A 21,999-nucleotide genomic window follows, 5' to 3' on the forward strand; every position below is an offset into this window, starting at 1 on the left:
GCTGCCCAGGGCTCCGGGCAGCCCGCACCACCATCCAGCCCCCCCCCCCGGCATGGCCTGAGAGTAACAGTGAGGCTCCTCCAGTGGACCATGCCTTGGCACTTGCCCTGGTGCCACCCCCTTCTGCCAGAGACCTTCAAATCGGTCCCTCTCCTGCCCAGGCCCCCACAGGCACCCTTGATGTGAACGATGTAGAGCTGGCCACGCCCACCCAGTAGGCCACACCCACTCCATCCATGCCCACCCAGTAGACTGCACCCACTCCATCCACACTCACCCAGTAGGCCGCACCCACCCTGGACACCCCCTCTGAGGGCAACCACAATGCTGATGCAGCCCTCAATGAAATTGAGTTTGACACCCCTGCCCTATACTATTCTGGACAAATGGCTATCCAACCTCGTCTTTAAAACCTCTGGTGATAGAGCATTTCTGGTGGCAAACTGTTCCACTGATTAATTGTTCTTACTATTAGGACCTTTCTCCTTAATTCTAGGTTGGATCTCTTTTTGTTAAGTTTCCATCTTTTTATCTTTCTCTCAGGTGCATTGGAGAATAAGGTGACCCCCTCCTCTCTGTGATAGCCTTTCAAATATTGGAAGACTGCTATCACCTCACCCCTGGTCTTTCTCTTCATTAAACTAGACATTTCCAGTTCTTACAACCATTCATTGTATGGTTTATACTCCAGTCTCACACTCCAGTCTCACAATAGTCAGGTTTAGTGGCTAAGGCAGTGTTTCTCAACCTTAGCAACTTTTAAGACATGTGGACTTCAGCTCCCAGATTTCCCCGGCCAGCATTTTAGAGTTGAGAGACATTAATTGTGAGTTCTAACTTGCCTTAGGCATGAAGCCAGCTGGGGGATTTGGGGACCATTACTTCTTCTCAGCCCTAGGTACCATTTCCAAAAATGTTGCCAAGAAAACTATATACTGTAACTATACATTTAACTGCCCGGAGCTGACTGACTGACTGACTTGTTAGCTTCCTACAGAGAAGAGAAACACATACTTTTAAATGGATACAAACAGTTTTACCTCCTTCCCCATTCAGATTCAGTCATCTATGATAAATTTCCTTTACTTATTTGCTTTAATGCAGTGGTTCTCAACCTTTCTAATGCTGTGACCCCATAATACAGTTCCCCATGTTGTGGTGACCCCCAAGTGGGTGTGGCCACCAATAAGAGGGAGTAGGACAGCTAGGGAAAAGGGAAAAAATGGCGGACAACGTGGTTTGGCGACCCCCGTGAAATGGTCGTTTGACCCCAAATGGGGTCCCGACCCCGAGGTTGAGAACCACTGCTTTAATGGCTTTTGCTTCCACCCAAACTATTTCCAAGCTAAATGGTTTGTTCCACCCTGATTCAGTGGCTTTTTGGGGTGATCTGATGCCTCAGCCTACGTAACATTCTTCTACCAATGAAGTGATTTCAGAATATGGTGGCTATGACCTTGCATCATGTTAACCATAAGGTAATTTATTTATCTGTGGCTTAGCATGTTATGTAAACACTGTGGGAAACTAGCAATTGTGGCTTTGTCACTAAACCATGGTGAAATAAAATATATTGAACATATCTTGACACAGTGCAAACAGAACATGGGGGAAGGGGAGAGGATTTCAGCTTCTTTGGGAACCTCTATTACCCAACTTATCTTTGGAATCAAAGCAGGCTAGGGCTTGATAACTGTTTGGAGCAAAAATGATGATGATGATGTTATCCATTCAGTTTAGTCCAATTCTTGGTGACTCTATGGGCCAGATCTCCCCACGTTTTCCAATCATGCACTACTTCTTTGAGTTGTTCTATGCTCTGGCTAGTGTCATTTTGATGGTGTCCAGCCACCATGTTCTTTGCTGGCCTGATTTCCTTTTACTGTTAACTCCTCCAAACATAATTGCAAAATCCATTAGGAAGCACTAAACTGTATTATACTTGTGTGCAATATCGTGATGCAAGAACAGGTAGTCCTCAACTTACAATCCTAATTAGGATCAGAACTTCTATCACTAAGCAAAGCTGTAATTGAGTTATACCTGATTTTATGACCTGTTTTGCTGTGGTCATTAAGCAAATCACCATGGTTGTTAAGTGAATCTGGCCCCCAGTGATTTTGCTTGTTGGGAGCTGGCTGGGATGGTCACAAATGGCAGCCCTATGTCCCCTAGGATGCTGCAATGATTGTAAATACATGCTGTTGCCAAGCACCCAAATTTTGATCATGTGACCATGAAAACGCTGTAATGGTCATAAATGTGAGAACTGGTCATAAGTCACTTTTTAGTGCTGTTGTAATGTTGATCAGTCACTAAATGAATGGTCAAAAGTTGAGGACCAGCTGTATGAAAGGATAGAGCAGGGATGTCAAACTCACAACATCATGTGACGTGTTGTGATGTGTTGCGACTTTTTCCCCATTGCTGGCAATGGGGTGGGCGCGGTTTTGGCATGACACATCCAGCCCGTGGGCCGGCAGTTTGACACCCCTGGGATAGAGTTTACACTGTGATATAAAATTGCAGAGTTAATCCTTCATTACTGCAGTTAGGATTAGAATTCCTATGTACTTTGTGCCCGGAAAACTGCCTGAATGTAGTCATGTAGAGGACAAGCTCATCTTAAATGTGTCTTTTCCCTTTTAACCAGCAATATCTCGATCTGAATCTCAAATAGTATTTATTTAAAACTACAATGCCTCTCTTTATTTTTGCTTTTTTCCTCCTAATAGGGAATGTACAGAGATCAGAACCAAGTTTGAAATAGACTTTATTTTCCCCAAACTATACAAATCAGTGACCAGAGGTGTCTATAGAAAACTTCATTGATGCTACTTATAAGTATAGTACTTCCCTATGAACCAGTTTGGCCTATTTTATTTTTATTTTAAGAAATGATTAGGTCAGGGGTAGGCAACCTTGGCTCTTTTATGACTCATGGCCTTCAATTCCCAGAATTCCTGAGCCAGCATGGCTCAGCTTGGAAACCTCTCTCTTTCCCCTCAGCATGGCTGGTTCAGGAATTCTGGGAGTTGAAGTCCACAAGTCATAAAAGAGCCAAAATTGCCTACCCCTGGGTTAGGTGATTGCCTCACATTCCACATATAACAGTTCATCGTGTAAGGAGTTATAAACAGATTTGGAGAAAAGCATCTATGGCAGTCACTTGTTTCTACTCATCTCTAATCAATGAAAGAATGAGAGATGATTGGGGTGCAACCTTTTATTTTCATAGAGGTCATAACCTCAAGTCACTAGGATAATAATCAGGTACCCCTGGTTTATTTTTAATTTTAATTGCGGCTTTTGGTTGGTAATAAAATAATGTCCAATTCTATTTTGGCATTCTTTTAAATTCCTTCACATTTTCCCACACCCCTTTCTTTCCCCAGTTGTGACAGGGTTCCACTTGGATTTTATTTGCCTCATTCTGCACTGAGGTAAGTCACCTGAGAGTCTCTACTGTAAATGGAAAATAGTTCCAATTAATATATACTTGACCTTATTAGTCAGCTTCTGGAACCTCCAGACTTGTCATAGATGAAGTCAGGATGTTGTATCCTAAACAGTTTCCTCTTTGCAGGACAGAGAATAATTACAGTATATAGGTAAATTCTGTCTTATGCATGTGTTTTCTAAGTTAACATGAAAATATGACTAACGCTTTCAAATATTGGTATTGGAGAAAGTTCCTGAGAATACCATAGACACCCAAGGAAACAAACAAATGGACCATTGATCAAATCAATCCAGAGGTCTCACCTGAAGTATAGACGAGCAGACTTCAATTATTCTACTTCAGACACATGATGCAAAGACCTGGGTGTGAGAAGAGAGGCTGCCTGAAAATTGACTATCACCTGGGCTGATGGTGCCTTCCTGTTTAAGTCCTAGTAGACAATCACTTAAATATGAGCCAGTAGTGTGCTGCAGCTGCCAAAAAAGCCAACACAGTGCTAGGCTGCATTAACAGAGGGATAGAATCAAGATCACGTGAAGTATTAATACCACTTTACAATGCCTTGGTAAGGCCATACTTGGAATAATGCATCCAGTTTTGGTCAACACGATTTTAAAAAGATGCTGAGACTCTAGAAAGAGTACAGAGAAGAGCAACAAAGATGATTAGGGGACTGGAGGCTAAAACACATAAGGAACGGTTGCTGGAATTGGGTGTGTCTAGTTTAACGAAGAGAAGGAAGAGGGGGGACATGATAGCAGTGTTTCAATATCTCAGGGGCTGCCACAAAGAAGAGGGAAATCAAGCTATTCTCCAAGGCGCCTGAAGGCAGGACAAGAAGCAACAGATGGAAACTGATCAAGGAGAGAAGCAACTTAGAACCAAGGAAAAACTTCCTGACAGTTAAAACAATTAACCAATGGAACAACCTGCCTCCAGAAGTGGTGAATGCTCCAACACTGGAAGTTTTTAAGAAGAGATTGGACAGCCATTTGTCTGAAATGGTGTAGGGTTCCTGCCTGAGCAGGGGATTGGACTCGATGACCTCCAAGGTCCCTTCCAACTTTATTATTATTATTATGGATCATCGCACAGTCAGATGTTCAGACTGGATTTGGCATTTTGTCTACCTATCGAGTCCTTACCCAGGACCTGGGATAGGCAGATGTGGATGTTTGATGGTATTACAGATATCGTTGCAGGATGGAAGCAGTTCCTAGTAAGGCCGCCTTTTGCAATTGACTAATAGTGAATTTGTCAATGCCAATGGTGTTCAAATGGTGCTCCAGTTGTTTTGTAATTGCACCCAAGGAGCCTATTACTATTGGTACTACCCTTGTTTGCTTTTGCCACTTACCCTTGCTTGCTTTTGCCACTCGATGGGTAAACACTTTTTCTTCCAGTAGTTCTGCAGCTGCTGGCCCTGGTTGCTCAGCCAACAGTCCTGTAACCCATTTTTCACCAGATATCCAGGAACTCCAACATCTAGCGTGGACCTTGTTAACCTGGGCGACATCCGAGCCGGTATGGCATTCTGAAATTTATGTCTCACCATATTTTTTATGGGAGAGACACTCTTTGTCTGACTCCTCTGATGAGACCTGTCCAATATGGTTGAACCTCTGGCATAGCTCTCCCCTCAGAGTACACAAGCCCCACAACTACGTCAAGGTAGTGCCTCACTGGGAGTTGTTTATTATTATTATTATGGATCATTGCACAGTCAGCCAGATGTTCAGACTGGATTTCACATTTTGTCTACCTATCGAGTCCTTACCCAGGACCTGGGATAGGTAGATGTGGATGTTTGATGGTATTACAGGTATCGTCGCAGGATGGAAGCAGTTCCTAGTAAGGCCGCCTTTTGCAATTGACTAATAGTGAATTTGTCAATGCCAATGGTGTTCAAGTGGTGCTCCAGTTGTTTTGCGATTGCATCCAAGGAGCCTATGACTATTGGTACTACCCTTGCTTGCTTTTGCCACAGTCTTTCTATTTCTATGTCTTTGTATTTTGTTATCTTCTCCAGTTCTTTCTCGTCTATTCTGCTGTCTCCAGGCACTGCCACGTCCACTATTATTATTATTATTATTACTACTACTACTACTACTACTACTACTACTACTACTACTACTATTATTACCTCTCCCCAGCCAGCTCAATTGCCCAGCAACCAGCAGCTATAAAAGCAGTTGAGTGTGGTGGGTGTTGTTGTACTGGAATAATTTTGGGTGGGTAGTTTTTGTTACTTTGTGGAAATAGAGCCACTGGAAACAACCTAGCACAGTGATGGCGAACCTTTTAGAGACTGAGTGCCCAAACTGCAACCCAAAACCCACTTATGCATCATCAGGTGCCGGGTGGGTGTGGCCCATTTGCTGGGTGTGGCAAATTGGGTAGGTGTGGCCCATTGGGTGGGTGTGGCTGTGGTAGTAACAGCAGACTGGGTGGGACTAAAAAGTTCAATCAATCAATTCCAACTTTGCAAGATCTTTTTTTTCCCCCGCGAGAAGTGAAATTGACTGATTGATTGAACCTCTTTTTTTTTTTTTTTTTGCACATGGTGGCAGAGGCCTAAAGCGAAAAGGTTTTATAAAACCCAACTGAAGGCCTAGGACTGGGGCGACAGCGCATGTGCCCACAGAGAGGGCTCTGAGTGCCGCCTCTGGCACCCGCGCCATAGGTTCGCCACCACTGACCTAGGGCCAAGAGACAGAAATACTATTCTTTAGCAGCATGGCTCACAAATTGTAGTAGTCTAGTATTAGAAGGGTAGTAAACCTGTGAGAAGGAGCTGTGAGTAGTGTGCTGGTGTGCAGATTGCCTAAAGACCAAGGGAGCTTGTGTTGGCCTCTGGGTTTTGAGAGCCAGCTGACTTTGAATACCGACAAAAGAACCTGTGACACTGGAGAAGGCCCCAACATTAGGAAAGGTGGAAGAAAAGAGAAGAAGAGGACAATTGGCAGCAAGGTGGGTGGACTCGGTTATAATGCTGATGGGTGCACCATTGGAAGACTTGAAAGACCAGATTAGGAATAGATTATCCTGGACCAAATCTATGTGGTCAGTAACAGTCGACAAGCTGATGGCACATAATCATGGTTAGGCAATGAGGCAATAGAAAGAAATATGATTTGATTTGCATTAAAAAAAAGTTCTGCCACTTTTTAAAATCCTAACTATTCATTTTGAATCCCAACCATTGGGTTCAGTTCCATCTTACTAGGCATTGTCCTTTTATTCACCATATTTATTTTCATTTATTGTATCCTGTCTTTATTTTACAAATAACTCAAGGTGGCAAACTTCTAACACACCTTCTTATTTTGCCCAAAACAACAACCCTGTGAGATGGCTTGGCTGAGAGAGGGTTACTGGCCAAAAGCCACCCAGCTGTCTTTCCTGGCTAAGGAGGGACCTTTCTTCCTACACTTGTTAAGAGAACCACTGCAGTTAATAACTAGGATGTTAAGTAAATCTGGCTTCCCCTTGACTTTGCTTTCAGAAAGCCGCAAAAGGTGATCACATGGCCCCAAGACACTGCAACCTTCAAAAATACATGCCAGTTGCCAAGCATCCAAATTTTGTTCACATGACCATGGGTGCTGCAACAGTTATAAGTATGAAAAATGGTCATAAGATACTTTCAGTGCTGTTGTAACTTTGAAGTCACTAAATGAATGGTTGTAAGTCAAGGACGTGTGAAAAAAAGGTTCAATCAATCAGTCAGTCAATTTCAACTTCTTGGGGGAAAAAAATCTTGTAAAATTGGAATTGATTGATTGAACTTTTTAGTCCCGCCCAGTCTGCCGTTACCACCGCAGCCAGGCACAGCCAATGGGCCACACCCACTGGGCCACACCCACCCGGCGTCCAAGGATGCATAAGTGCGTTTTGGGTTGCAGTTTGGGCACTCGGTCTCTAAAAGGTTCGCCATCACTGGGTTAGAGGCATCTGGACAAGGCTTCAAAGAGGAATAAAGTTTAGCATTAGCATAGTAAAAATCATATCAGGGTAGTCAATTTATATGATGATGAAGCAGGATTTACTAATAATTATGGGTTTCATGTGATGGCTTTGCTTTGTGGGAATATCTGACTGTCATGTGTTTTCTGGTGAGACGTCTAACAGGACAACCTGGTCTACCCCAAATATGGGACAGAGCATATTGCTTCCTCTTTCGCCTTTCAGCCCCAATCTAGGAGCCTTCACAAGCAGTCACATTCTGTGATAGACTATTTGTGTGTTAGATTTAAATTTACCGACAAAGAATTAAAGGGAGTCGAGTATAGCTCAAAATAGCTATACTAGTCTCCCTTTAATTCTTTTTCAGTAAATTTAAAGTATGACTGTCAGGTAACTTTGTAACCCAATCAGCAATTCTCTCTTGTTTTCTGTGGTACATTGTATAAAAATAACTAGTGCTGATTTCTGGTGCACTCCTTGGGTGGGTAATCCAGAAGCATAGACTTCTGCTCCTGTATAGAAATAGAAGTTTTGCCTTTTCTTGATGCTGTGAGGAAATAGACGTCTTCACACTGGGTTCAATACTTAGCTAGGCTTCTGGCCTACCCTGCTGGTCTTGATTTCTGACAAGCTGGGTGTTTAAGCGGCTTCTGTGGAAAATACACGGCTGGGGTGTGACGATCTACATTCTTAATGGCTCATTCCCACATATGCCAGGAATCACTTATCGGAAGATACGTGAACCGGGCGTTGGGATTTTGCCATCGCCGTAGAGATGCCTAGGTTTCTCGCTTAGATTTTACCCCCCCCCCCTTTCCCAGCTTAAGGCCGTTTTGCTCCTCCTCAGCCCCGCCTCTTCACGCCGCACTTTACAGGAGCTCCCCAGCGCCGTTCGCCTACCCAAAGCTCCGACTTGGGACGCTCCACTGTGGTTTTGGCCACCCAGGCGAGGAAGGTAAAAAGTTAAGGCGGGAGGGGGTCCTGGCAGGAGCGAGGCTGTAGGTCGCCCCATCGCCAGGTCGGTTTCCCTCGACGCTTTCCGCATCATCTCCGTCTCGAAGAAGCGGCGCGGGCTTCCCTCGAGATCAGTTCGCCAACACATCCCAACTTGTCGCGCTCCGAGCGCCTAGGCGCACCGGCGGAGGCGCGCGGAGTTCCTTTGGTGTCTCCGAAGTCCTGGCTGCGCGTCAGCCGCAAGATTTGGAATTGGGGGGGGGGGGTTTGAGAAAAGAAGGGAGGGTTTCTTCATAGCAGGACAACAGCCGAGGCCATTTTGGACTAGTGGTAATGGACTCTGGATTTTCTTTGCCAAAGGCCTGATTTAATGGAGAGGGGGAAGAGAAGGGTTGCTATGGATTCGCCCGCCCAGGGTATTTGAGTGGCATCGTTGTGCCGTACCTGCAGTTTGCTGGTATCGGGGGATGCAGAGTGGGAGGAGGGGGCTGTAGGGAAGGGTGGGTTGAAGCCTGGGGCATGAATTATCGAAGTCCTCCCCCTCTCTGCTTGAAGAAATGGCTGGACTAAACATTTGAGTGCACCTTAGAGACTCCTCACAGGTGTGCTTCAAGTCCCCTTGGTAGGTCTCAGATGCTGCTGAAAAATAACTTTCTGACTCCAGTCTGTTTCACTAGCACCTGTAAAACTGCCTCCCCTCCTGACATAGCTGGCTTTTGACTTTTAGATTGACGTCCATGTTTGTGCAGTGGGGAAGAGGTAGCTTGGGAAAGGGGAGTCAGTTAAGATAAAACCCCCTAATTTGGTTTATTCAGAGTTTTTCTTTCTATTACTTTTCATGTATATAAAGCGATATTACAATGCTTATAGAAAAACGACGAGTGATGTATTTTGATTAATTGGAAAGTTACTAAGCTAACTCAAGACCACATTTGGGACCATAATTTCCATTGCTAAGCAAGGTGGTGGTTAAGTGACTCACACCCAATTCTACAACCTTATTTTTTGCCACAGTTAAGCAGATCACGCCTGTTGTTAAGTGAATCATGCAGTTGGTAAGCAAATTTGGCTGCCCTCATTGGCTTTGCTTATCAGAAGCCAGCTGGAAAGATTGCAAGTAGTGATCAATAACCCCAGGACATGGCAACCATCATAAATGCATACTGGTTGCCACGTGCCTGAATTGTGATCATGTGACTGTGAGAGTGCTATGACAGTTGTAAGTGTGAGGACTGATTACATGCCACTTTTTTCAGTGCTGTTATAATTTCAAATGGTCCCTAAATAAATGGTTGTAATCAAGGACTATTTGAAACTGCAACTAAGTCTGTATCATTGGTGAATGGTGATTTAAATTGTGAAGACATTGCCAACACAGTGCATAGCAAATAACTGCATATTACTAAGTGAAAACCTATCAACTGGGACCAAGCAAAAGTGTGATTATAGCCATTCACTTGTGGAAAGTTGATAACAAATCAAGAACCAAATTTTAAAGAAAGTCCCACTTCTGTTAACTAAGACCTGGGTTCCTTTTTTCTGCTTTGAGTATTGTAATCAGAGGAAATGAATCCCAAGCAAATGGTTGATTGCTAATAGATTGGGAATAGCAGGTTCATGCAGAAATACATTTTTGAGATGTTATGGTACTATAAAGGTTTGCATATAGTAATATGCTTTCCTTTATGTTCAATCTTATATATTTATAACTCCATTTTACAAGCCTCACCAATAAAATAGCCCATTATTAATTACCAACTATAGCTAACCAAATATGTTACAAGTTATTAAAGGGAATGTGGGAAAGGGTCACATTTAATTTACAGATGATTTAAATCATGGGAAATCTGGAGTCTGCAGCAGCCTTCCCCAACCTGGTGCCCTCTAGCTCTGAAGTACAATTCCCTGATTAGACATAATAGGCACATATCCAGCACAGCTTAAAGGCATCAGACTGGAGAAGGCTGAAATATAGTGCAGAGACTGACTAAAATAAATCCAAACCAGTTTTAGATTAGGTGGGGCGAGAGAAGGACAGGAAGGAGATATAAGAATGGAAGTATAAGTAGTCCTTGTTTAGTGACTGATTCATCTAGCTACTGTTCACAGTTACAATGGTGATGAAAAATTGATTTAATGACCAATCCTTCTGTGAAACAAAGGACAGGAAAGTTGAAGTAAGATCATAAGCACAGTCGCAATTTCACTTAGTAAGCACAACCATGTTGCCAGTCCTATTGTGGTTGCTAAATGAAGACTACTTGTATAATTGTAAGCCCGCTATCAGTTACAGAATCTGATGGTTGGATTAGGACAGTAGTGGCGAAGCTATGGCACGCGTGCCAGAGGCGGCACTCAGAGCTCTCTTTGTGGGCACACATGCCATCGCTCCAGCCCCACCTCCCCCCACAGCCTCCTCTTCACCAGCAGCCACCCTGGAGGAGAGCCACCCTCGGGTGTGGCCTGCGCGACGCAGCGCAGCCAAGGACATGGCAGCTGGACAGCAGGGACAAGACTCTAACCTCACTCCCCATCACATGCAAATGATGCTGCGGGGCACAGGCGGAGGGTGTGACCGCCATGGGGCCGCTGGGCTACCTGGGCGATCTGCAGTGGGCCATGGAGGCGGTGGGTGGCCCTGCAGGTGGGCGGGGTGGGACCGGAGTGGGGGTAGGCAAGGGGGTGGGGGCACGGTGGGATGGGGAAGATGAGGCGGGGCAGGGGGGCTGGGCGGGTTTTGGGCACTCGGTCTCTAAAAGGTTCACCATCACTGGATTAGGACATGGCAGAACCATCATGCAAAAAAAAAAAAAAAAAATTAGAGCTGCCAGAATATTAGGATTTTGGGTTAATAGTTATTTAGGATTTCACCTCCTAATCCTGCTATATACAGAGTAATACTTAAGTTTGTTGATAGGATCCATTGGTTGGTTCACGTTGGTTGGTTGGTTGGTTGACGTTGTGCTGAACTGTAATATGATCTGTCTGGGTTTGATTTATTGCAAGATATGCAATACATCTGTTGTTTGTGGTTTGTTCAAGAGCCCAACAATAATGGCATAGTTTAGGACAGTATGGGTACTCTGTCAATGGTGGGGAAATAAGTAATGATAAAGTTTGATTTTTCTGTGCAAAGAGGGAAAGAAGGTGGCGAAAGAGACCTTAAGGTTCTGCCTCAGTTGGATTCTTACATTCCATCACAAGGCATCTGTCACCAGCACAACTTTCTGAGAAGAACTCAAATAGAATTATAGGTGGTCCTTGACTTTGCAACTATTCTTTTAGTTACTGCTCAAAGTTACAATGGCACAGGACAAAGGGGCCTTATGTCTGCTTCCCACACTTAGAACCATCACAACATTCCTGAGATAACATGAGCAAAATTCAGGGGCTTGGCAACTGGCATGTATTTATAACAATTACACCATCCTGGGGTCATGTAATCACCATTTTGACCTTCACAGTTGGCTTCTGGTAAGCAAAATCAATGGGAGAAGCCAGATTTGCTTAACAATTGTGTGATTCACCTAACAACTGCAGTGATTTGCCTCACAATTGTGGCAAAAAACATTGTAAAATAAGGCACAACTCGCTTAACAACTGCCTTGCTTAGCAACAGAAATTTTGGACCAAATTAAGTCAGGGATTACCTGTACCTGTTTCAATGATTCTGACCTCTCTGGGTCCATCTGACATCAGCTGTTTTGTTGGAATAATTGAGATACCTTGTTGAATGTTGATATTGGTCCTTCGAGAGGAGATTCTAAAATGTTTTACTTTTCTGTCACCTGAGAAGAATTTGTATCTAGAAAGATCGGATATAAATAACTGTAATTCATAAATACATACTGTATTGGGGTGATAAGTGCTGATAGGTGTGGGCTTCCTAGAGATGTTTCTGGTTCCTAGAATGGAATCAGAAAAGGTACCTCTGCATTGCAATAATTAAAAATAAATTCAACTTCACCCTCCTTGAGTTTCTCTGCATGAAAAACCTTGTCCGGGAGCCAATTCCAGATCTCTGCAATAGACACAGTTCCCGCCCCCCCCTATTAGAAAGAGTAGAGATTCAACAGATGAACCATTGTTTAGATAGGGGATCAATTCCCCATGCTGGCTGGGAGTTAGTCCACAAGTTTTAAAGCTGCCAAGGTTGGACACGTCGGTTGGCTGAGGAATTCTGGGAGTTGGTCCACAGGTCTTAAAATTGCCAAGTTTGAAGACTCCTGGTTTAGATCAACCTTTTCAAACTTGCTGTTCTCCAGAGGCCCTCCCATAATTATGGTAGCTGAATACAACCCATCTGGAGTACATCAAACTGGAAATGTTTAGTTTATAGGGTTCCCTTTATTTTTGGCAAAGAAGAGGATAGGTGTGGTTGTAAGATACGGCTGAGTGACGAGTTATTTGGTGAGAAGAAAGACAGTTGATCAGTTATTAATTGGCTTGGATTAAAGGGCTAAATAAAAATTGATGCTCAACCCTGTTAAGCAAGGCATTTTTTTTAAAAAGCAAAGGAAATAGTTTCTCTCTTGGTGAAATTTAATCTCCAGGGACTTCAGTCTTGAAGAATGTTAAGCAACATACACAGGTTTACTGTGAGCGATGCAAAATTGGCCTGTATGATTGAGACTAAGAGGATTATATAAACATAACAAAACGGGTAGGAGTTGTATGGCATTACATTGTTCTGTCCTCAGGGCAAGTAAGTAAAACTTTATGCCAACCTCTAGGCATTGCTTTAAAAAAAAAAAAAAACCTGGTCAGTAATCTATTTCTACATTGTTACCAAAGAAATAGTATGGATATTTCTTTGGGGATTTTGGAGTTCTCTGAATTTAGTTGCTTTTCTGCAGACTTTTTGTTCTTAGGCCAGGAGAGACCACGAGTTCAAGTGCCACCTTAACCATGACAGCCAGCTGGATGACTTTAGGCCAGTCAGCCCAACCCTCCTCACAGAGCATTGAACTGATCTTTGATGGTGTTTTGCTTTCAAAATATTCATATATTTTCATCACTTAAGGCTTTAAAATCAAGAAACAAATTCCATATGTGAATAAGCCATTATAGAAAAAGTGTCATAATTCATAGAATAGGGAATTGATTCAGATACCACCATCTTTTAAATACTACTTTTGGGTGCAAGTAAATTCCTGTACTAAAAAAATCTTCTATATAGTTACTTTGAAAGATGCTGTCATCCACCTGTCATAGACTGTACCAGTTTCTGGAATTCTTCGCCAAACTTTTTAAATTTCTCTTTTGCTTTCAATCAGGTGTTTGAAGTTGTTCCCAGGAAGCAAGGAGCTGTGTGAAGAATATTGGATCCCCAACTATTACCCTGGCTCAGGTAGAGATTTCATTACACTCTATTTGTGTAGCGAGCCAATAAGTAGCTGTGTATCGACAATGAGGAAGTTCCAAAAGAGATATCCACTCAGCATAAAACTCCCAAGTTGAATAATTTGAGCCAGTTAGTAGTTGGATTCCTCTTTCATTTTCAAAGCAGAATGAAGCACACCATGAGAACATGATGTGCAAAGGCGGTCACTGTCTAAACCAGGGGTAGGCAACTTTGGCTCTTTTATGACTTGTGGACTTCAACTCCCAGAATTCCTGAGCCAGCATGGCTCAGCATGGAAACCTCTCCCTTTCCCCTCAGCATGGTTGGCTCAGGAATTCTGGGAGTTGAAGTCCACGAGTCATAAAAGAGCCAAGGTTGCCTACCCCTGGTCTAAACTATCCCACACAGTGGTGGAAAAATTAAAATGGAAATTTTATGTGTGAACAGTGCTCGCTGCTTTGAGATGAATGAAGGAATGGTATAAAAAACAAAGCAGAAATATTGTAGAGGGTTTTTTGGGAGGGAGAGGAGAGGCCTGGTTTATTTATGTATTATTTATCAAATTTTATTTTTATTTATTTATTTGTATCCCACTTTTGTTATAGTTATAAATAATTCAAAGTGGTAAACATATCCAGCACACCTTTTTGCTCTTATTTTCCCCATAACAACCACCCTATGAGGTGGTTTCGGCTGAGAAGAGAGTGACTGGCCCAAAGTCACTCAGCTGGCTTTCATGGCTAAGGTGGGACTAGAACACACTGTCTCCTGGTGATTGGCCAAAAGTCACCCAGAAAACTCAATCTCTTTAGAGGATGTTGGCCTTAGCAGCATGCGAATCGGTTAGGATAGATGGGGACTGTAAGAACAAATAGAAAACCACAAATTTTCCAGTCCGAATTTTAGTAACTCCACTAGTTGCAGGAATCGGGGAATGTGCATCCTGTTAGGGAATTTCAATAGTTTCTCTGTTCAGGAGGAAGCATAGGCCTCTTGGTTTCAGTTGCTGCTATTTCTGTGCTATTTCTACGAAAGTTCTACTTTCTGCTGCTATTTCTATCTACCGTATGTATTTTCCCCTCCTGTATATGCCGTTCTGATCTTAAAAGATGTTAGACCAACAATTGTGAAAGGTAGCCATTTAGGATTTCCTGAAAGAGGCTCCTTAGTGGCTGAGGAATTTTGTTGAAGGGAGACCTTCAGACTCCTTAACTTGGAGTTGACTTGGGAGGAAAATCTAGACCAGAGTTTTCTGAGAATGGAGAAAGGAGGTATGTGTGATCCATAGCCCTAGTTATAACTTCCATCCTGTCCTCTAGGTTGGAAATACTCATCTCACTCGGGGAGGGAGGACAATGAATGAAAGTAACCACCACCAGGGAGCAGATGTAGGTAGGGGTCGCCGTGGAGCTGGAACAAAGCAAGGTGTGTATATTGGCTGGGAATGAGGTCGATTGTCCCAGGCTTGAGGCAAAGTCCTGATAATCATGGAGTAATGTTTCAGGGAAACGCATGTTAGCTAGCTTTGCATTTTACTGAAATCAAGATGAAAATTTGAATCCAACCTATTGAGTCGGTTCATATGCTGCATTAAATCAAATCCAGATAAGTCTATTTCTGGCTTCTGTGTATAGAGATACCCATGGAGCTCCTAATAATATTGTCTTCTTCATCATGATGAGCCATGATTTATTTAATAATCATTAGGGCAAATTACAGATGGCTGGGTTCCCATCCTCAACTCAGAAACTATCATTTACAAGCTACATGTAGGAATCAGCCCCTCTGGCTTGGAAACGAGTCTTTATTGACTTAGCATAATGAAGGAACCCAGCCCAAAGTTTTTGTTAAGAAATGAGCATCTGTAGGGGAATAGATTTCTGATCAGGGGAAACTCTAAATTTAAGGATTTTAGAAATAGCAGCTATATAATGACAATGCTTTACTTTTGTGCTAAAATGTCAGATCACTGTCATACTGTAGAGCTAAAAATGTGATATAGAGAAAGTGATAAAGTACCACCACTTCCATACAGTTTCCTCATATTATACTCTATATTTCCCATAAACATGAATTGTTATTACATAGTTGTGTTTATTTTCTTGCCAATGGAATTGTCTCTTTTATTAGTGTTAGTGAAAGTCTTTAACCAAGAATATTTTTGTTTGCCTCAGCTTAGGACTTCATGAATTATTGATGTGTTCAAACAAAATTGTGTTCTACTTCTTCTAGTAGTTCATCCACTTTGATAAGCCATAATATTGTTTGCTTGGCTTGGGGGTTATGTGAACCTGTTACTGAGATTTGTATACTATTCCCTAACATATTATGTAAACCAAGTCCCATGTGATTTATTGAGTAGACCAGTGATTCTCAGTCTGTGGTCTGCGGACCTCTGGGGAGGTGTAATGTTGTCACATAAGGTTGAGTTATGTCTTGGTGGTCCATGGCCACAAAAGGTATTTAAAGAGGGTCTGTTGTGAAGGAAAGGTCGAGAACCATTGGAGTAAACTGAAATTGAACAAACCATGGTTTAGTATGATGTTTAACTTTGTGTATTCCAAGTTTATTACATTTCTTCTCCTCCCCCCCATATTTATGTTTACAGTGAAAGAGAATAATGAAACTTATGAACTAGCCTTACCTTTGGATGAGCCATGCCAAACAGAGTCCCAGACGCAAACTCGGCAACGGTTATACTATGGTCTGAGCATCCCAGAAAATTTTGATGGTGAGAAACAATGTCACCTTCCCCTTGTCAGCAAATAAACATCCTTTAACTCTGTCCTGGACCATGTAGGCAGAGGACCTCAAGGCAATCCATTTCAGCCACGGGGAATTGGAATGGGCTCTTCTGTTTCTTCCCTGATTATGGTAACTCTGGAAAAGTGCTAAGAAAAACCATCAAAAAAAGTCACCATCATGGAAACTGCAGTAGAAAAGGAAACTGGGGTATCTTGGGACCACGGCTGTGTAGCCCTGAGGATTCTGTCTCCAGAAAGTGCTGTGAGGCAGATGAGAGCACACCAAGATAGCACTTATTTAGAACGCAATAAGAAGTGGTGTCCTTTTCTGAGACTGAACCCAAGTACAGATAGTCCTCATTTAACAACTGCTCTATTTAGTGACCATCCAGAGTTATGACAATGCTGGAAAAATAATTTTGGGACTGGCCCTCGCACTTATGACTGTTGCAATGCTTCAAGTCATGTGGCTGAGATTCGGGCACTTTGTAGCTGCCAGCCATTTATGACCATTTCAGCATCCTGCAGTCATGTGATTGCCATTTGCATATTTCATAGCCAGCTTCCAACAAGCAGAGTCAATGGAAAAACCAGTAGCAAAATCAGAAGTTGTGGTCACATGATATCTTACTTAACAACCTCCGGTGTCTTGTTTAATATCCACAGCAGAAGTGAAAATTTAAATCTGTCAGTCATGTGATGCTTTGTTTAATGACCACATTGCTTAGTGACAGTTGTTAATCTAAGACTAGATATGTTGGTTGTTAATCAAGGACTAGTAATAGTCCTAATAGATTTCTATAAATGTGGGAGATGTTGTATATCAGGGGTAGGCAACCTTGGCTCTTTTATGATTCGTGGACTTCAACTCCCAGAATTCCTGAGCCAGCCATGCTGAGGGGAAAGGGAGAGGTTTCCAAGCTCAGCCATGCTGGCTCAGGAATTCTGGGAGTTGAAGTCCACGAGTCATAAAAGAACCAAGGTTGCCTACCCCTGTTCTATACAATCCTTACAACTGTGAGAGACAGTAGCTTCCTAGCAGAGCATGTTTTCTAGGTAGAAATTTGCACAACAGACTAAGCTTCAATGTGGTTGGCTATTTTGTGATTTATTGCATCAGGCAAACACTGTCCTTGTCTAACATTTTACACAGACGTTTCTACCAGGAATGGTCAGGGGACCTCTGCAGACTGACTATGTTAATTCTGTTATTTCAGTATAACGTAAACAAGTAGCTTTGAATCATTTTCTTCAATAAATAGATGAACAAGTATTGTGTTTTTGATTCATTTGTTTAATTGGGGTCTCTTTATCTAGTTTTAGGACTAGTGTGGAGAACAGATCACATTCTAGGTCACAGAAATATTGAACATTCAACAGGATTCACAAACTTTAAGCACTCCCATACTATACCCAAACAAATCAGCCACATCATGGCTAAACCTGGTGACCTGATTCACAATGCATTCTAAGAGAATGATTGGATATCCCCACCATACGCTGAACTAGGAACTGCCAAACTGTTTCAACCTAAACTAGAGCTTTGCACAAACCCAGTTCAGCATGGTGTGTGAATGGAGCCCCGTGTTGTGCCTCTTGTTGTGTCTTAGAGGTCCCAGAGATACCAGCTCCATCATTGACCCTGGTGACCAATATGAAGACCCAGTTACATATGGCATTGGAAAGGAACTCTTGGCTGCAGAAGCGAATCGAGGACCTGGAAGAAGAACGAGATTTCTTGCGCTGCCAGCTAGACAAATTCATCTCTTCAGCCCACTTGGATGCTGGTAAACGTTCTGGAGGCTAATGGAGTTGTTTTGCTGGATTAGTGGAAAGCACCTTACTGGAAAGAAGAATAATCTAGAAATAAAGGTGGGGGGGGGAGGAGAATGGATGCCAGGACACTTGGTTCTTAAGAGAAAGGAGGGAACAATTTAGGATAGGGATTGATCATGGCAGAAGACACTTTTGGCTTGAGGGCCCATTCAGAATTTTGAGACAGGCTGGGGAATTCTAGGTGTTGAAGTCCACTTATCTTCAAGCTTCCAAAGTTGAGAAACATAATGGGGATGGTGTGCATTGTAGTCCAATCAGGAGCCATTCTGATTGGGGTTGATAGATGTTGAATTTAGTGGCCCATGAAGAACCATAGGCTGATTATCCTTATTAAAATAAAAGTATGTGGTAATGCTGTAATTTGGAGGAAATTGGTAACCCAGGTGAGTGCTCTTGAGTTTCCCATCTCCCTTGCCAAATGTGATTCGCTTAGCCTTTTTCTTTTCCAACCTAGATGATCACTGTTGTAACAAACAACTGCCCCGGAGATTTGAAGTATTGGAGACCCGAAATAGGGAGATGACAGATGATGACAATATGGGCTCCTGCATGACCACCAGCCCTGAAGAAGGAGGTTCTGTGGAACACAAGAAACCTAAAGCAGGGTTGAACCGACGATGCTTTGCCAACCCTAAAGTCCGGGAGAGGCAGAGAGGTAAGTACTAAGGTTTGAAAGGTTTGGAGAGCCATGCCTCAACGGTTACAGAAGCGTCTCTCAACCTTATCAACTTTAAGATGCATGTATGTGAACTCGCAGGACCCCCCAGCCAGCATGCAAAGATTGAGCAACACCAAGTTATAGTATTACCATTAACATTGTTCTACTGTAAAGATAATCTTTGATTTACAACCATTCATTTAGAGACTGTTTGAAGTGATGACTTATGATCGGTTCTCATACTTAACAAATGTCATAGCATGTAGCATCCACATTGTCACATGATCAAAATTCAGGCACTTGGCAACTGGCGTGTATTTGCACCGATTGCAATGACCTGGGGTCATGTGACCACCGTTTGCAATCTTCCCAGCCAGCTTTACAAGCGAAGTCAATGGGGGAAGTTGGATTCACTTAACAACTGTATGATTCAGTTAACAACCAGACTGATTCACTTAGCAATCCGGCAAAAGGTCATAAAATCAGGTGTGACACACTTAACAATCCCAATTGTGGTTGTAACTCAAGGATTACCTGTATAACAAAATAATAATTTGGATAGGTATGTACCACTTCCAATTTGATCTCAAAAAATGACTTGGAACTAGAAGGGCAAGACAACTATTTCATTTGTCCACTTGGGGTGGATTTTTTTTATGGTTTTTTAAATATATATATATTACAATCAAAATAGATTATTTTTTCCACTGATAACCTCTTTATTTATTTATTTATGAGACTTATATACCGCTTTAAGTGTGAGCACTCTCTAAGCCAGCGGTTCTCAACCTATGGGTCGCGACCCCATTTGAGGTCGATCGACCATTTTACGGGGGTCGCCAAACAATGCGATCCGCCATTTTCCCCCCTCGGGGCGGTGCCGCACATGCGCACCATGCATGGGGCGGCGTCGCGCATGCGCAGCACGTTCGTGTGACGGGGGGTCGCCGTCACACAAACATTGAGAAACGCTGCTCTAAGCGGTGTACACCAGTAAGCAATGTATATATATATTTACATTGCCCCCAACAATCTGGGTCCTCTTGGCATTCTCCCTCTCCAATCTGTTTAACCATTCTCACTAAATAAAACAAGTTTCATTTTCAGTTCCATCAAAAGTGGATCTTTTTCCTAATAGACAGTTAATTTCTTAAGTGTCTTCATTCATTATTGTCTTTATTTATTTAAGTAAGAAATAAATGGTCAAAAGAGCATCCAGAGACGTTTATATAAAGCCAGTAGAAGATAAAATAGTTATTGCCATCATAGTCTAAAAAAATCTAGCACAAAAGAGATAGCAAGAAGAAAGAAGAAAAATAAACAAATTTGAAATTAGATTTAAATGTATTGTAACCGTATTTGCAGTTTGAATTAAAAGCAAAGACACTAAATGGAACTAACTATTCAGTATTTCTGCTGCCATCTCTTTGCTACAATAAAGTGAAGTTCTTTAAATTTAAGTGTTTTAAGTTTCTCCCAGCATTTTTTTCTTACTAGATTTAAGAACAAACATGATTTCATTTAGCCATAGATCTAGTAGACAAAAATCTCTTGTTATGGTCTATGGATGAACAGGTGTAGATATTTTTCTAAAATTTTAGATTTGATGTTCTTTTCCAAAGTCTTAAAATTTGGCATTTTTCACTAAAACAGTGGTTCCCAAACTCTTTTTTTCCCCCAGCAGTGTCCCATTCCAGCAAAACTTTTTATCTTTCTCCACCTTTAAAAATATTTAGCCCAGAGCATGAATCCCTGATAAAACTCTTCACTTGGGTAAACTAATGTCTCATTGCACAATAAACATAACATTAAAACCTCCATGTAATTAAGTGAAAAGACAATAAAAATGGAATTAGAAACTATTTTATTGCAAACATCCAACAGCAAATAAAAGATGAGCATATATTCAGTCCAATCTTTTCCTTTATATTTAACAAAGGCAATAATTACAAGCATATAGGATATGTTGCCACTTATTTATTTATATCCCACTTTTATTGGGATATAAATGCCTAATATCTCTTCCTCTTCTTTTCCCTGCAACAATTGGCAGTTTTAATCATTTTTTTAAATTTATACATTGAATTCATCCCTATTTATAATTGCAAAGAAAGATTGAAAACCACAAAGGAACACATTTGTAACATTGACATGAAATAGAATTGTTCTTGAATGTCCCCTTACTGTCCCCTATCTTTTACTGCTCTTGAATATCTCTGAGTGATAATGCTTACATTGGAAGATGCTTTTCTAGTACAAAGGCATTGAGACACTGGAAAAGAAAACACATGCAGGAGAAATGCAACAGAGCACTTGACCATCAGTTGCTAGGTAATACCGGTGTGTATGTATAGATGTGAGGTTTAGCATTCTCCTATTTTTGGCTTTTTGGAAGCATCTCATTAGCTATTATGGGAACAAAATCCTGAAATAGACGATTTTGATTTGATCCAGCAGAACCCTTACAATATTATAACAGAGATTTTATGATATTGCAGTATAAGTCTTTTTTTATTTTGAGGAAAGAAAGGAAGAAGTAGGAAGGAGAATCTAGAGTTTGAAAAACAAGATCTCTACAGTATTGCAAGGATAGGCAACCGAGCATCTGAGACATTTTACATCCTTCATAATCTTAACCCATATGGGCCGTGCAAGATATTGTTAGAGCTTTCATTAAAATGTTTGTAAGGGATATCTTGTTAAGATATATAGAAACAGGGAATTTTGATTTAGTTTATCCAAATCTCACATTAAAGCCTCAAGTTTTGGTAAAAAAGAAATAATATGCTCTCCTTTCCTCTCCCTCCCCTCCCCTCCCCTTTCCTCTTTTTTTTGATCCATCCTTAAACTTCTCACCATCCTATTTCCTATTTCTGATCTTGACAATTATGATATATGCCTCCTGCTTGACTTCTTTCCTTCTTTTTGCAACCTATCTTCTCTGTCCCTGTATTCATCTTTTCATATCTATTGACGTTCTCAACTTTAAATGTATATTTTTTTAAACCTGATCCGATTTTTTTTTTTGCCTTTT

General features: G+C 41.8%; 1 protein-coding gene across 3 annotated transcripts in view; it reads left to right on the forward strand.

Annotated features, from left to right (window-relative positions):
- Nucleotides 1-21,999, forward strand: part of CCDC106 (coiled-coil domain containing 106) — a 47,982-nt gene that overhangs the window by 23,984 nt on the left and 1,999 nt on the right. The window contains exons 1-6 of one of the 3 annotated variants that reach the window (XM_039334967.1): nucleotides 8,316-8,384; nucleotides 13,660-13,733; nucleotides 15,047-15,152; nucleotides 16,336-16,458; nucleotides 18,082-18,258; nucleotides 18,762-18,962. In XM_039334967.1, the coding sequence (XP_039190901.1) occupies nucleotides 15,083-15,152; nucleotides 16,336-16,458; nucleotides 18,082-18,258; nucleotides 18,762-18,962 (571 nt within the window). In that variant the 5' untranslated portion in view covers nucleotides 8,316-8,384; nucleotides 13,660-13,733; nucleotides 15,047-15,082. Of the gene's footprint in view, nucleotides 1-8,315; nucleotides 8,385-13,659; nucleotides 13,734-15,046; nucleotides 15,153-16,335; nucleotides 16,459-18,081; nucleotides 18,259-18,761; nucleotides 18,963-21,999 lie in introns of those variants that run through there. The other 2 variants (XM_039334966.1, XM_039334968.1) reach the window with 2 other exon arrangements.

This window comes from Crotalus tigris, unplaced genomic scaffold (genome assembly GCF_016545835.1).
Source record: "Crotalus tigris isolate CLP2741 ecotype Arizona unplaced genomic scaffold, ASM1654583v1 scf7180000017639.5415321, whole genome shotgun sequence".
Taxonomy (NCBI): domain Eukaryota; kingdom Metazoa; phylum Chordata; class Lepidosauria; order Squamata; family Viperidae; genus Crotalus; species Crotalus tigris.